Source organism: Macaca mulatta, chromosome 4 (genome assembly GCF_049350105.2).
Source record: "Macaca mulatta isolate MMU2019108-1 chromosome 4, T2T-MMU8v2.0, whole genome shotgun sequence".
Lineage (NCBI taxonomy): Eukaryota > Metazoa > Chordata > Mammalia > Primates > Cercopithecidae > Macaca > Macaca mulatta.
Window position 1 is genome coordinate 16,733,815 of NC_133409.1, and position 16,896 is coordinate 16,750,710.

At 45.4% G+C, this 16,896-nt stretch overlaps 1 protein-coding gene across 8 annotated transcripts in view; it reads right to left on the reverse strand.

The window, feature by feature from the left end:
- Nucleotides 1–3,851: 3,851 nt before the first annotated feature.
- The window catches only part of FYN (FYN proto-oncogene, Src family tyrosine kinase), a 208,570-nt gene continuing 195,525 nt past the window's right edge, over nt 3,852–16,896 (reverse strand). For all 8 annotated transcript variants that reach the window (XM_028847045.2, XM_028847047.2, XM_028847046.2 and 5 more), the window contains one exon: nt 3,852–4,514. In XM_028847045.2, coding sequence (XP_028702878.1) covers nt 4,306–4,514 — 209 coding nt within the window. In that variant the 3' untranslated portion in view covers nt 3,852–4,305. The remainder of the gene's footprint in view (nt 4,515–16,896) is intronic.

The following is a 16,896-nucleotide window of genomic DNA, read 5'->3' on the forward strand; positions in this document are numbered from 1 at the left end:
GTACAATTCTCTTCTGCCTGTTGCTGACAACCATACTCTTTCAAGATTCATAAAAGAACCATTCCAATTAATATAGTATACATTCTTAAGACCCCCTGGGAAATTGCAGATCATATTTTGCCACACTAATGCTACTATAAAATCCTCTGGTGCCAACACTTAGCTACAGGAGGATTCCTATCTTTCTCAAAGCAGGTAAACCCCTCCTGGTGCTGGTAAGGAAATCTTCCACAGTGTGGCTGTGTTTGAGGGATTATATATATCCTTAACTTTTCTCACGGAAATGCCTGGTTCCCCATACACCTTTCTGTGTCATGACTATGGCAAAGTCAAATGCATTATTTGTCTCTATCTACCCTGATGTTCTAAAGCATGGGACCCCCTGCCTCCTAGGCTCTCTGATCCTCCCAGCCCGTGAACTGATCATCAGAGGAGATCAGGAGCTGCAGAGAATGGAGTGAACAGAAATCCTTTTGTTGCAGTTACAATGTCTGAACTTTGCAAATGGTCTTCTCCAATAGGTTTGTTATTTGATTTATTTATTTATTTATTTTTTTTTGAGATAACGAGTCTTACTCTGTCGCCAGGCTGGAGTGCAGTGGCGCGATCTTGGCTCACTGCAACTTCTGCCTCCTGGATTCAAGTGATTCTCCTGCCTCAGCCTCCTGAGTAGCTGGGACTACAGGCGCATGCCACTACGCCCAGATAATTTTTGTATTTTTAGTAGAGGCGGGGTTTCATCAGGTTGGCCAGGATGGTCTCGATCTCTTGACCTCGTGATCTGCCCGTCTTGGCCTCCCGAAGTCCTGGGATTATAGGCGTGAGCCACCGCGTCTGGCCTATTGTTTGATTTTTAAAAAGTAAAAGAGGTTGGCTCTGTGGCTCACGTCTGTAATCCCAACACTTTGGGACGCCAAGGCAGGAGGATTGCTTGAACCCAGGAGTTCAAGACCAGCTTGGGGCAACATGGCAAGGCCCTATCTCTACAAAAAATAATCATAATAAAAATTAGCCAGTGTGGTTGGGAGGATCGCTTGAGGCCGGGAGGTTGAGGCTGCAGTGAACCATGTTTGTACTACTGCACTCCAGCCTGGGTGACAGAGCAAGACCCTGTCTTAAAAAAAAAGTAAAAAGTAATAGTTTATGAGGAAGGCTCCCTTTCCAGCAGAGGAGTGCTAGATGCCAGCTTTCCTAAGGGGACAAAGCGAATACTTGCTCACTGCCAGGTTACTGAAGACAAAAAATTCCTCACCATCACCCTGACATTAAGGTGATACTTTTCTTTCTTAACAGGAGAACTTTCTGGTCAGCAAATTCAGTTTCCTCACCCTAAGCTTGTACAACTTATGAGGAAGAGAGGCTACTTGGGAGGTGTGGGGACTCTCTGGAATGGCCTACCTCAGGAATATCTCTTGAAAGCACATTTGCCTCTTGGAAGAAAAAACCCAAAAGTCTCTGACTTCTTTGTATTTATAGATGCTCTCTTACTTTCACTCTGCAACCTCACTCTACAGCACGCTGTGTTTCCTAAGAGTGCCCGTGAGGTGGCCCGAGTCCTTAGCTTTCTTTCATATAAGAGAATCCACCATGAACTCAACTGATAAATTAAAGGCTATACTTTGGTTTGAAGAGACTTTTTTTTTTTTTAAAAAAAAGAATTTCTATTTAAAACGTTTTTTTTTTTTTTTTCCAGATTGTTTTGAATGAATCAGAACATAAACAAAAATCCTCCAGAAATATTTGCAAATTATCCAACTTAGTGGGGTGTGGGGATTAAAAGCAAAGTTATCTTTAAAAATATCTAGAATATGTTAACCAACTACCTAATAATGTGATAATAATATAAGTAATAAGATCTTTAAAATTTTATCTGCTAGGCGCTGTGGCTCATGCCTGTAATTCCAGCACTTTGGGAGGCCAAGGCAGGGGGATCACGAGGTCAGGAGTTCGAGACCAGCCTGATCAACGTGGTGAAACCCCGTCTCTACTAAAAATACAAAAATTAGCCCGGCGTGGTGGTGCGTGCCTGTAATCCCAGCTACTCAAGAGGCTGAGGCAGAAGAATCCCTTGAACCTGGCAGAGGTTGCAGTGAGCCGAGATGGCGCCATTGCACTGCAGCCTGGGCGACAGAGACTCCGTCTCAAAAATAAATAAATAAATAAAATTTTATCAGTTTAGCAAGTCTATTAATGCTAAAAACAACACCATAAAGTTTTGATTAATCAGAAAACCTATTTCTTTTTTTTTTTTTTTTTTTTAGTGTTGGAGGCCCTCCCTAAATGTAAAGGTTATTTCAACAAAGAAAACCATCCTTTTTCTAGGACCCCACATGGCATCAGTGATCTTAGAATCACAGGATCTTACAGCTGTAGAGATCTCATCTAACCCCTTCAGTTTTACAGACAGGCCCTGAAAATGACAGATGCCAGGAGGTGGCTCAGGGTCCTGAAGCTGAACGATCACAGAGCCAGACGCGGACAGGCAGCCTGCGTCCACCCACTGCCCTTCCTACCACACTAGGTTGTTCCTCCGTTAGCTCCTTCCTTCCAGAAGTGGGGGGACATTTGGAAAAACATCTACTGACTCCAGGACAGAAAGATTCTTCCTGTGATTGTCTATTTCTCCTACAAGCAGGACACAGTAAATTCCAGTTAGAAAAAATGCCTGATAAATTCAAATGGTAAGGTATGCCTACGTTTGCTTTAATGACCCTCTGAAATAGCTGGTCAAGAGCCTACCCTTTCTAGAGGGAAAAGAACTCTCCAGATGTTCTGAATGTTTCTGTCATTTGCAAATCATCGCACAAAGGCTAAATTCACCAGGTGACTCCATACCATCTGGTGTGGGACAGATGTACCACAGAACTACGAGTACCTTCCATGATTTAAACAAATAAACAAAAAAAAATTCAAATGTAAAATGCTCTCTTTTTAATTACTAAATTAAGAAAGTTAAACAATTTAAAAATGTAAACTCACAAATGAATCATAACAAAAAAGGAATTAAGAGCTGCTAGTCAGTATTAAAAACTCAATAGAAATAGGATTTTTGATTTGTTGGTGTTAAACATATGTAATTTAAGGTGGTACAAACAGCAACTAAAAATGTAATACTCTTTTGTTTTTGTGCATCCCCATGAAATGTAAAGTAGTGCATAGTTATTCCACTGGAGAACTCCTGGACATATAGAAAGTCATTCATTAGCAGTACAGGACATTTAAAACACTTATTTTACAATGGGAAATGTGCAACCCCCACCCTCATTTCCCCCAGAAATTTTAGTTGCATGAGAAAGTTTAGCAGGTTGCCATGACTACAATGCTATGGGTTTTAGATCATTTAAATGTGGTTACAGGTTTATTAAATTAAAAATGTCTGAAACATTTCAGCACTCATATTTTTATACAAGAAGTTTGTGTGGTATCCATCTTCCAGTTCTCTCGGTAGCCATTTGCTTGCTTATTTTTAAGTTTTGAGAACAAACGGCAGTAAGTTGAAGCAAATACTGCTAACAGAACTTGTAAATTCAGCCTGGGGGGGCGGCTCCTGAAAAGAGTCAAAGTAACAGCCATCTACAGGTACAGTCATGAACCAGGAAAGTGCAATCCAAATGAAAAAATTCATGCTTTGCAAAAGCCAAAAATGAGGCCACTGGTGTTTTCAGAATAACACCAGTGCTTTGATGCTGACTTACAGTAAAATCCTCCCTCTGGGTCCCATAGCTTGGTGGCCCAGGCTGGCCACAGTCTCCACATTAGCACCCACATTGTATATGTACAGGGACATATATATTATATATATATTCATATTTATAAAAAAGAAAACAAAAACAAACACCTGTCCTGATTGGTTTTTGTTAAAACATGAAAAAAAATTTTATTGTTTTAGACAAAGAGGCCACTTTTGGAAAATAATACTTTTTTTTTTTTTAGTTGAATCAGGTGAAGACAGAGTTAAAATCACATAGGATTTGCATTTTTAAAAAAGGAAAGCACTAGGATTGTTGGCACTGGAGTAACTATTTACACTGAACAGAGGTTTGGCCTTTTACATAACATCGATACAATGCATTTTCCAAAGTCTGAGAAATAACAAGGTTCTGTCTCGAATGCTTCACAGAGGAGGTTCGGATTTGGGGACAAGTGTCATTAATGAGGGCCATGGAAGTTCGTCAGCTTCAGAGTCACATGCAATCTGATCCTGGGCGGTTCTGCTGCTGGGGAGCAGCCGGCTACGGAATTGAAAGCTAATGGGGAGGGGTGGGGCAGCCTCTGGGACAAGGCCTCTCTCCGCAGACCCGGGCCTTACAGGTTTTCACCAGGTTGGTACTGGGGCTCTGTGGCGGTAAAGTAGTCTTCCAGGAAGCTCTGCAAGTACTCAAAAGTAGGGCGTTCTTCAGGGTCCTTCTTCCAGCAGTGGATCATGAGCTCGTGCAGAGAGATGGGGCAGTCCTGCGGGCAGGGCATCCTGTAGCCTCGCTCCACCTGCTCCAGCACCTCCCGGTTGTTCATGCCTGCAAAGACAAGGGCAGTGAGAGTGGGCACCCGGGGGCTCCAGGCCCTGACCGCCACACTTGCAGATCCCCTTTCTTCTTCTTTGCATCTGCAGGTGGCTAAAACATGTGAAGTGCCCCCATTCCCCCCAGGAGTCAAACCTTGCCATGCTACTCAGAAATAAAGGAGTGCAGAACCGAGACATGCAAAAATCCAGAATGACTCTCCAAAGCAATATAAGTGAAGCAAGCCAGACACAAAAGGCAACATACTGTATGATTTCATTTATGCGAAATTCTAGAAAAGGCACAACTACATCTACAGAAAGCAGATCAGTGGCTGCCTGGGGAGGGGAGGAATCCCTGCAAAGGGGCCAGAAGGATCTCCAAGTGGGATGGGAATGTTCAGTGTCAGGGTCAATGGGTCAACAAGCTTTTCCTGTAAAAGGCCAGACAGTAAATATTTTTGGCTTTGTGGGTCACATATGATCCCTGTCTTCTTCTTTTTAACAACCCTTTAAAAATGTACAAAACACACACAGGTTGGGGGCCAGATCTGCCAACCCCTGTTCTATATTATGTATGGGGTGGTGTGACTGTTTATGTTTGTCAAAACTCAATAAACTGCATTCTTAAAATTGTTGAATTTTATTGTGTGTAAATTATACTTCAATTAAACTGACAAAAATATATGAATAAAGCAGACAAAAAAATCCACACAGAATGAAAGCATGCTGCCCCTTGTTTATAGCATTTATAAACTCCATTTATGAACTTCATAAATTTGTTTTCCTCATGCTTGGGCAAACTCCTAGTTCCTCACTGTGGGAAATCTGCCATCATGCCAGCGTGGCTGGGCACTGTCTGGCCCTGTGACCCCACTGCCCTGAGGTTTGGTGAATCTGATGGGGAGACAGACCATGTCCGGGGCCTATCTCTACTGATGACCTCAGCCAGGCCATCCATCATCTGAGGTCTTCCTGACTCTGGGGAAGCTGCTGAAACACTGGGCTGCATAGCACTAACAGAAGACAGATCATTAACTCCTTAGAGAGTGCGGACTCCTGCACACTGGCCGCCTTAACACTACAGGAACTACCATGCTTAGGGGGTGGCCAATGTCCTGACCTCTTCCCAACTACTGCCGACCACTGTTCTCTAGTTTTGCTTCCCTTTTTCATTAGATCACCTTCTGGCAGCTCCCTGTCAAGCTGTGCTATCCTTTGGTTGCTTCCTGGCTGGTGAGGCTGTCATCTGGAATCCTCCCCAATTTCTGACCTGGTTAATTTGCAGGAGCAAGAACTCGACGTCAAGCCATATAGAAACCAAGATTTCTTCCCCTCTTTCCCAGGGCTACAGCCAGCAGGAGCACACACCATACGCATGGAGCTCGCTCCCTTTACTTCCAGGGGAGGTGGTGACCTGCTAGCTGGAAACCTGTCAGCACAGCCAGAGGCGCTGGCCCAGAGCACAGCCTGTCCCCCTGGGCAGGGAACACTCAGACTTTGGGGTCTGTTGCCAGTCCTCGTGGTTGTGTTGTTACTTGCAGAGCTGAGTGCATCCTGGCTCCTCCTGGCTGTCAACCACAGCCCGTCCGTCGCACGTCCCTCCAGACCTTTTCAGGATGCTTTCTTACTCTCTGCCATGATCATTTCTTGAGATAATAAAAATTCATATATTATTTCTGCTGTACTGAAGTAGGCCTTCAATGCAATTGTCGTAAAATAACCTCACTCACGTGTCAGGGCGACCCCTTATTTCAGAGACAGAGGTTTGGTGAGGGAGTCAGGGTCCCTGCCTCTGTGCCATGCATGCCTTTCCAGTGACTTCCTCAGTTGCTTGGGCAGAGGGAGAGGCAGCACTGTGGCTAATTAGCCTACATCCTCCTCCAATGGCTGAAAACGGGGGATGGGGGCGGGGGAGCTGGAAGCAAAGGAGGAACTGGAGCTGCTCGGGAATGAAAGGCAGGCTTCTCTTTGGGCTCTAGACAAATGCGGTCAGAGGCCAGCATTTCCTTCTCCACAATTCCGCAATCCAACAAGCTCTGAACACCATCAAGTTTTTGTAACTCACTTGACTGCAGAACTGATCTGAACTGACCTCATTTGGCCACAAAACCTGAAATGGTTACGACACTATTTGCTGTTTCTATTTCTTCATACGTATTGCCCAGAAAGATTAGGAAGGAAGAGTGTGTAATCACGTAGCAGAATTGGCATTCTCCAAAGCATTTGCCTTGCCGCATCTTTCAGTACAGTCCTTGGTTTCATATTTCAGCAACGACAGAGCTTGGACCTGCAGAAATCTCCTGTGTCTCTGTCCCTTCCAGGAGCCCACAGGAACTGGAGGGGAGACAGGCAGAAGGGCCTGACAGATCCTTCTGGGGGTGGTACAGCCCCTGAAATGCCTCCTAATGCTTGACGCTGGCTCTGAGTGCTGCCACCCAAAATGGCAGCACAGAATTTAATCATTTTCCTATTCTCCACAGAGTGCATGTCAGTACGTGCTTCATTTCATTAAAAAACTACTCAAACGGAAAGATTTCACTTAAAAATAAAGTTTTCATCCAATGTCTGCCAGTGGAAAGTTTAATTGGCCACTGGGTCATTTTTCCAGTGCTCAGTCCAAGCCTTGGACACAGCAGACTTGGTGATGTGAACCTCAACATGTAGTGTCTTCCGAGGCAGTCTGCTTCCTGGGCATTTGGAGGCCAGGGGATAGGGTATAAGCTGGACTATGCAGGGCCCTGGCAGACCCACAGGGTCAGGCTCCTTCTCGCTCTCCCCCTTTTCCTGTCTGAAACCCTCTGCTCTTCCCCACTCCTCTTCTCATGTTTTCTTCTGCGCAGACCTCTCAAAGCATGGGAAGCGTATGAAAACAATTCCACGCACTGGGCCAAGTGGAAATATACCAATGATAGCTTTGCCAGGAAAGTGGGATATTTCCACAATGCACTTGGCTGACAATGACAACTGGAATGGGACTAGCTCTTTTCCAACCATCCATAAACCAGGACCGGCACGGGCTGACCTACAGACCTGGCCTCTTCACAATGTACCTCTGCAACAATAACTGCAATCAAGATACGCCCACTCAGCAAGGCTTAGGCTAGTTTTTATTTTATAAACAATAGCTAAAAAAAAAAAAAAAAAAAAAAGTTAAATTGAATGGATTGTGTTAATCCATTATTTGCATCATAGGGCTGCTCAACCTAAAGCGGAGCATTCCCTTTGAGCGCTGTCAGTGCTCAAGAGGCTCTAGATTTTGGTGCATTCTGGATTTCATATTTTTGGATTAGGGATACTCAACCTGTATTTAAAATATAGTGTTCTCAGCTATACGAATTTTGAAAATCAGGTTTTTTTAAAAATAATTTTTTAAAATGGCTTTTACTCTGCACACTACCAAAAAGATGGGTCTATTTCATTTTTTTTCTTCTTAGATGGTTTCATATTTTTGTTAGAGAGAAAACTGTCATTTCCTCTTTTTAGTCACTTTTCCCCAAGACATTGGCTTTACCTAATACCTAAGAGGTGAAGGGTAGTGAATAGGAAGGGAATAAACACGAGTTTGGGCACCAGGGCAGTTGGGAGAGTGTCTTGAGAGACATGGGAACACTAGAGAGAAGAATCCTTTTATTATTTATTTATTTATTATTTTTTTTGAGACAAAGCGTGGCTCTGTCATCTGGGGTGGAGTGCAGTGGCATGATCTTGGCTCACTGCAGCCTCCACCTCCCAGGTTCAAGCAATTCTCCTGCCTCAGCCTCTCGAGTAGCTGGGATTACAGGTGCATGCCACTATACCTGGCTAATTTTTTTGTATTTTTAGCAGAGACAGGGTTTCACTATGTTGGCCAGGCTGGTCTTGAATTCTTGGCCTCAAGTGATCTGCCTGCCTCGGCCTCCCAAAGCACTGGGATTATAGGTGTGAGCCACCGTGCCCAGCCAGAAGAACCTTTTTATTGCACTTCCAACTGAGGAGGTGGACAAGAGTACTGGGAATGCTTTTCCTTTTCCTCCTGTCTTTTGTTTTTGAAACGGAGTCTCGCTCTGTTGCCCAGGCTGGAGTACAATGGCACAATCTCAGCTCACTGCAACCTCCACCTCTCTGGTTCAAGCAATTCTCCTGCCTCAGCCTCCCGAATAGCTGGGATCCTTTTTCTCCTTTCTTAACAGAAAGAAGAGACAGAAACTTTATAAAACACAGTGTCTGGGCACATTTTAGGGAAACAACGTCATAGACAGTTTAGCCTTCCAGGTTTCCTAGTGGGAGCTGCAAGGGAGAGCATTTTTCAACAGGAGGGGAGGTCCTGGCTGGCCAGTGGTGTCTGACTGTGGGAAGAGCCACATTCCAGCAGTATGAGTGTCCCGTGGTTCCCACAGAGAGGAGGTTCGGGGCTGGGGAGCCAGCAAGCACAGAGGCCACTGTCCAGTTTTGTTCCAATCCGCCCTTTGAGCCCCATGGGAGCAAGCAGCCCCTCCTGCTGTCTCTCTAGAATCACTCAGGAAAACAGGCCATTGTGGTGGGCCACTTTCATAGGGTACAACTGAACAGTATTCAATCCATAAAACACCTCCAGCACTTTGGGAAGCTGAGGCAGGCAGATTGCTTGAGCTCAGGAGTTCGAGACCAGCCTGGGCAACATGTTAAAACCCTGTCTGTCCAAAAGGACAAAAATTAGCTGGGCATGGTGGCCTGTACCTGTGGTCCCAGCTGTTCAGGAGGCTGAGGTGGAAGGATTGCTTGACCCCAGGAGGTTGAGGCTGCAGTAAGCTGAGATCACGCCACTGCGCTCCAGCCTGGGTGACAGAGCGAGACTAGTAAGTCCACTGTGTGGAGGTCTGCCTTCGAGTCCCTCTTTCCCAGAGCCTCCATGGAACACCTCCTGTCAACTTAGATTTAGGCTTTCAAACGTGGTCCCTGACGTAGCATCATTTCCAGTTGGTCTGCCCCAAACATTGTAACTGAGATTCTCTAGCCAAGAGGACTGTACTCACTTCCTGCCATTACGATTATATTATCCTTTCTAAATCATTTTGCTGGCTTCCTCCAGCAAACTCAGAGGTCAAGTTTCCAACTCTCACTTTCAAACTCTGACTCTGCAGGGTTGCCAACAGTGTCTATTCTTGTGTGTGTGTGTTTTTTTTCCCTTTTTGTTTAAACTTCCCTATTCCACTTCTTTGAGCTGTACATGAACTCCGTAGTCTTCCCTTTTTTCTTTTAGATTCTTTGAAATAAATTTTTTTTTAAGGGACAAGGTCTTGCTCTGTCACCCAGACTGGAGTGCAGTGGCATGATCATGGCTCACTGCAGCCTTGAACTCCTGGGCTCAAGCAATACTCCTCACACCTCAGTTTCCCAAGTAGCTAGGACTATAGGTATGCACCACCATGCCTGGCTGATTATTTTTTATTTTTTTGTAGAGATAGCATCTTGCCATGTTGCCCAGCTGATCTTGAACTTCTGGCCTCAAGCGATCCTCCATGCTTCAGCCTCCCAAAGCACTGGAATTACAGCTGTGAGCCGCTATACCTGGTCTTCTTTTAGATTCTATAGGGAAGGAATAAAAATTACTTTCATTGGCAGAGCACTGAAATAGATGTCACTTCTTGACTTCTAATTTTGCCTCTTTTAGCAAGTGACTTGACTTCCCTTGAACTTAGCTCATCCATTTGTTAACAAAATACCTCAACATTCATTGTGCTTTCAGCTACTTCAAAAAATGTCTTTTATGAAAGAAGAGTGTTTGTGTTTTATAGCTTTCCATTTGTGCAGCTTCCCAATATGGATCTCAGATGGGCCATATCCGTACAATCAGGGATTTTAACTGTTATCTGTCCATGTTTGCATCTGGATTTGACTATGGGTTGCAAAACCTGGGTTTTTGTGCCATGTGAATAATTAAGCACTTTAACAATGGGAATGATGTTTAGGTTATCAGATATCCAAATTCCTTTTGCTAACTGAGCTGTCTGTTCAAAGGGAATTACACAACGTTGCGCATAAGGCCTTGGGTCTGAGGCTCCCCTTGCTTCTGTGCATAAACCCTGTGAAAAGGCCCTGTGTTTACACGTCTGTTGAGCAGGGCTGTGCTGGCGCTGGGAAGGAGGAGGGGTGTTAATGGTGCTTGCTCAGCATGAGCCTGCGCCATCGCATGTGCTTGTATTAACAGATTCTCATGTGTCCTTGCTATCGTACTGGTTAACAACCGTGACGCCGAGTTAGGTTTTAGTGTAGGATCATTGTGAAAATTCTGGGCAGAGGGAAGCTGATGGAAGAGTGTGGATGAGAATAAAGAACTTATCTTGAGAAGGTACAATAATGACTTGTTTTGTTTTTCTTTCCCCATCTTGCCAGATAACCTCAGGACAGCGGCTTTTATTCAGCCCATTGTATTAATACACACAGAAAGACAGCTACTCATGTAACTGAATACACAGGTATTTCTGTATTTGAAGTTGATCATATAGTATCACAGAGAACTCCTTTGTCCCAGAAAAAAAAGGGAGTGAAAAAGAGAGGCAGGGTGCCCATGAGGAAGGCCCTGGAACTGCACCCCTGAGACCAAGGAGCACTTGGGGCTGGAACACAGGACTGGGGGCCGAAAGTCCCTCTCTGGCCGCCCTCTTCACATGCATTCTCTGCTGGTCTCCCTCCTCTTCTCACCCGACATGCTGGCCAAGGAAAACCTTGTAGGGGGAGGTGACAGCATGACCTCTGGGCATTCCAGGCAGGGTTCCCTCTCCGAGGGAACATCATGAGCTGTAGGAAAACCCCAGGGACTGTGGACGAGCCAGGGAGAGACACTGCACCCTCGGCTAAGATGAGAGCTTTCATTCGGCTTCCCAGTCTCCTCCTGGCTGGAGAGTCCTAACCCTTTCCTCTCCCATGAAAAACCTGCTCCTGTTGTTATCTTGAACACAGAGGAAAATGTGTCTACGGTTCAGGTCTCTAAGGCGGAGGGAGGACCAGAGTGGCACTTGCAATCCTTTAAGGAAAGAGCCACCAGTTTCATTAATTTTCCTTACTTCTTCAGGTTATTATCAAGCAACTAGATGTATTCAAGAAAGTCACCTGTTGAATGATTTGAAAGTGCTTCCAATGAATAAGTGTGGTTTGCTTAAGAAAGTGTTCCTGGCTGGGCGTGGTGGCTCACGCCTGTAATCCCAGCACTTTGGGAGGCCAATGAGAATGGATCACCTGAGGTCAGGAGTTTGAGACCAACCTGGCCAACATGGCGAAACCCTAGCTCTACTAAAACTGCAAAAATTAGCCGGGCGTGATGGCGGGTGCCTGTAATCCCAGCTTCTTGGGAGGCTGAGGCAGGAGAATCACTTGAACCTCGGAGGCAGAGGTTGCAATGAACTGAGATCACACCACTGCATTCCAGTCTGGGTGACAGAGCAAGACTTCATCCATCTCAAAAAAAAAAAAAAAAAAAAAAAAAAAGGAAAAAAAAAAAAAATAAAGGGTTCCTGCTCTACCAGGTCCTGCCAAATCCACAAAACAGCTGTTCAGTTAAGAGCCAGGGCACAGAATGGCCAGGACACTTTGCCTAGAATAGTGTTGGAACATGATGTTTGAAATGATCACAGGGTCAACTTTCCAGAACAACTTTGAGGACAGAGGCTACCTTGTGGCTGGGAAAATATGTATCTATGTGTGAAGATAATGGAATACAGTTAAAAGGCTTTGCGGGCCATGGGCTAAAATTTAAAACCTTGTTTCAAAAACCTCACAGGTGAGTTCTTTTTTTTCTGTCTCATTCACTCATTTATTTGCTTATCCTTACCGAGAGTCTACTATGGGGTGGACCCGTGCTGGGCCTTGGGAACCCATCAAAGGAACTCCCTTCTCTGAAGCTACTGAGAAATACAGACACACAAACAGGGGGCCCAACAGAAATACGCTAGGTGGCATGGAGGCAAGCAGAGGGAGCACCCCATTTGGTCTGGACATGGGGAAGGCTTTCCAAAGCAGATGATGTTCAGCTGGGCTTTGAAGGGTCTCAGGCAGACAGAGGAGCCACAAAGAGAGGCTTGCATGTTCAGCAGAGATCTCTTGATGTGTCTTGGGTAACGTGTGAAGGATGGAAGACAGCAAGAGAGAAATCATGTCACATCATGTCACTCGCTTGCTCAAATCCCCTCACTTCCCATCTCACTAAGAGTAAAAGCAAAAATTCCAACCATGAGCTAGAAAGGCCTTATCTGATTTGACCCTGGGGCTGCTGGGACCTCCTGCTCCTTCTGCTCCAGCCATGCTAGCCTCCTGTGGTTCTGGAGGGTCTCTGCACTCTCCCCTTCCCCTGATGGAAGGCTCTGCTCCCAGATACCCACCTGGCTGGATTCTTGCTTCCTTCAGGTCTTTACTGACCAGTGAGGTGCTCCTTTGCCACTCTCCCCTCTCTCCCCTTCCCTGTTTTATTTTTCTCCCTAGCTGTTACTAGCTATATTTTGCTTCTTTATCTTTGTTTATTGTTTGTCTCCTCAAAGAAGAATGGAAGTCTATGAGGGCAGCAGCATTTGTCTGTTGCTTCACTGCTGTATTCCTGGTGCCTGCAACAGTACCTGGCATATAGTAGGTACGCAATAAATATTTGTGGAATGACTGCAGAAAAATAGTTATAAAGAACTATGTAAAATTACGGTTTCTAGGATTTATCTAGAAGGCAAAGGGAAGCCGTGGACGTTTTTAACTAGCAGGGTGAGATAACCAGGTCTGTGTTTTCTGGGATACTAACTCTGCTGGCGACAATGGTAGAATGGTGGGTGGGTGGTGGGGAGGCGGGGAGAAACTGGAAGCAGAGAGGAAAAGAAGGATTTGAGAACGGTTTTAAAGGTGAAATGACAGGTAAAAATGCATAACTCTGATTTTATGCAGCAACCCCAGAAAACTGCTTTTATTTAAGTGTTTTTATTTCTCATACACAACAATCCATCAGTATGAAATCAGTTCTAATCTTGAGGTAAAGAATGCTTCTGAACCCTTGCTTGCAGAAAAGCAAGCTAGCCTGCAATGCAGAGAATGCATTCTGGTCAGGCTGTTAGCAGGGAACTGATGGAGCTCTTCCTTGGAACTGCATCCATACTTGTTACACATCTTGAAAGCAACCTTCCTCATCTGGTAAGGTGATGTAACTTTTCTCCACCACCCGCCTGTTAATCTCAGCATCGTATTTCAGTATTTTTTTCTCCTTCGGCTTCAAAGTTCTCATTTAGTTTGAGATTGTCCTCTTCCCTTCCTTTTTGTCCATTCCTCTCACACAACTTGCCAATGCTCTATCATCTCCGCCTCCCTTTGCCCTTTATTTGGTCACACCTCACATACTCCAACATAAGTTCCTTCTGGGATTGTCACTTCTGGGCCTTCCTTCACGCTGGGCAAAGATGCCTGGAAAGCTTTTATAAAACCGATTTATAAGTCACCTCCTTCTCCTGCACCTCCATCTTCACCTACCAGCCAAAGGACCTTTCTTATGTGTCAAGGAAACAGCAGGCTATTCTCAGGTATGGAAGACTCAGAAAAATGTACCACCATCTACTGTTCTCCAAAAAAGCATTACTTGAAAATATACTCTAGCCAGTCGAGACATTACTACTGCATCAAAATGCAGAATGGAAATCATGACGGACCGGGACTCAGAGTCCGTCCTGGGGTACTCGCAACAGGCACAAAGACACAACATGGGAAGTTGAGAAGTGAGCCCTCAGCGTACACTGACTGACTTGCCACACCAACAAATAGCAAGAATGCAGAGAGGAAGGTCCTTCTTTGTTTTCACAGTGACATCTGAAGGAAGCTTCGTGAAACCTCTTATTCCTTAGGAATTATTATCCTTCGTTAGGATAATAATCCTGTAACTGGAATCCCTCTGTAAAAGCTTCTCCCTCAAGGAGAATTTTCTGTTGGATTCACAAACCCAATTAAATAGGATTATAGCTATGTTAAAAAACAAAACCCAGAAAGAACCCATGAGTAGGAACAGGCCTGGGGACAATTTTTTGTGGTTTTCTTTGAATGAGGACCAGCTCATGACACCCCCAATGAGGACACAGTTCCCTGGTCACCACTGCCAACCAGCGAAGCCCCAACGCAGGCTCTCGGCCACCTTTCCAGCCACATCTCCAGGTGTGTGCCTGCACGTGGCATCTTCTCAGATTCATCCTGTGATCCCTGGAACTGTCCTCCCAGGCCTACGTGCCTTCCCACGTGCCAGACCTTGGGATGCTTTCCCACTTTCTGGGTTTGAGGAAACCCTGCTTGCCTTCCAAGGTCTGGCTTACTTGCCGTCCTTACACAGCCCCCTCTCTCCAGCACTCCTCCAGGGCTAGAGGCAGTTCTCACAGCCCACTGCAGACCAGCACTTGCTCACAGCTCTCTCTGCAGGAGCCGCTGGAGTTAGTTCTCACTTCAGACTCCTCTGCCATCCTCACAGGACTCGGCATGAAGAGTCCCTCTCAGACCTGCTGTGTGTGGATACCTGGATCAGGTGTCCCTGACCCCATTATCAGAATGAAGATCTAGGCCCCATAGTAGGTAAAGCCAAGTAATCCATCCCTTCAGGATGACTCCCTCTAATAATAAACCAGGAATAAAGAAGGCTGGTTTCTTCCTGGATTTGATGCATATTTTATCTATCTGACTGTAATGTCCACGAACACAGGGGCTAAATGTATTTACTTGCCCACTGTGCTGACAATGCCTAGCCTGAGGCAGGTACTAATCAAGGCTTGCTGAGAGTATGAAGGTCTTATTTGCAGTATTTCCTGGATAGAGGAAAATGCCTGGCACAGTTCACAGTGACTGAAGCTACGCTGAATGAATGAATCCTGGTCTAAGTGGTAAAATGAGGCCATTTTCTTTATGCTAAAAGCAAACCTGACAAAAGACTCCCTGAGAAACACGCACCTGCCTTCCTTCTCCCAGGCTCCCCCCACCCCCGCTCCACCCCTTTGTCTTGGTTTCTGTGTGAGATTCTGAGTAACAAAAAGCTGCTTTGTATTTACTGCAAGGGAAGGCTTCACAGCAACGCAAACAACATTAACCTTTCCTCCCTGACTGCATTTAACACACAGGGTGACTATAAACCTGGGGGGATCAGGAAGAAATCAGCTCAAAATTCAGACAAGAAATAAAGAAGAGACGCCTGCACATCTTCACCGTCCCAAGACCCACACATCTCCCGCTTTGAGAAGCGATTCGGAAACACCCACGCTATGCTCCATCCCCCGGGGCGGCCCTTTCTTCTGTGCTGGTTGGCGATTCCTGGAGTGTCTGCCCGTGTGTGCATGCCGGCAGCAGCAGTCACTGCAGCATCAACAAAACTGACTTACACCCGCATCTCTAAACGCCCAGTGCCGGCACTTCAGAGACCGGGAATTTGTCAATTTTGCCTCCATGTCAACCTGGCTCTCCTAGGAGTCTCAAGGCTACACCAACCCAGAATGAGATTATCTTGATGTGCCCCTCTCTGTGTTCTCTGAAGATGACCAGAAACAATCATAAAAAAGGAACAAAGGGATTACAAATTAATCTGCCTTCGCTGGCTCCTCTGACTGCAAAGATATGATTACAAACCCAGAATTTGCAGGAGACCTAAATTCCTCATTAATCTTCACTATCGTTTCTATCACTGTTTTTTTTTTTTTCTTGTTTGTTTTTTTCCTTTAAGCTCCTTTCTTAGACAGAGAATGAGGGGGAGCTATGTTCTTTCTTCACTCAGCAGTAACTGAAAAATATGTCCTTAACATTTCAAAAAAGCAGATCGTCCCTGTGCTGTAACCACTAAAGCGTGGAGGTGAAATGGCATGGGTGTCCTTTATGTCACCATCTGTCGACGTTCATCAATTTAAGCATGGATAACCCAAACTCGTGCTTCCTTTGGAAAGCATCAATCTGATAATCCAGAAACATTCCAGAGTCTAAGAATTTCCGATTTCTTTACATTAGACTTGCTTTGCTATCACATGTTTTGACTGTTCAGCAACAGGCAGCGAGTGGCTCTAAATTGCACTTCGCATGTGCCTCTGCTCTCTTTGGCCATCTGGAGCTGGGTCCTGCGGAGAGAACAGGTCCTGGCATGTTCCTCCCAGGCTCACTCCATGGGTCAGTGCTACAGTGTAATCAAAAAGCAGTGGGGCTTTTCTCCTTCTCTTTCCCAGACATGTCTGCAAACTCCATTTGGGCAGAGGCACTGCCAGTGACATTTCTGCTCTGGGAACCACAGACACATACTCCTACTGAGACAGGAGGGATTCTATGAACTGGAAGGGGACTGAAGCATTTAGACCAGCTGCTACTTACATTAATCCTGACACACAGTTCATGGTGGCTGCTTGTCTACATACATGGTGGCTCCCAGTTCTGCTTTTCTCTGGCTGAATACCTGGCCGTGTTCT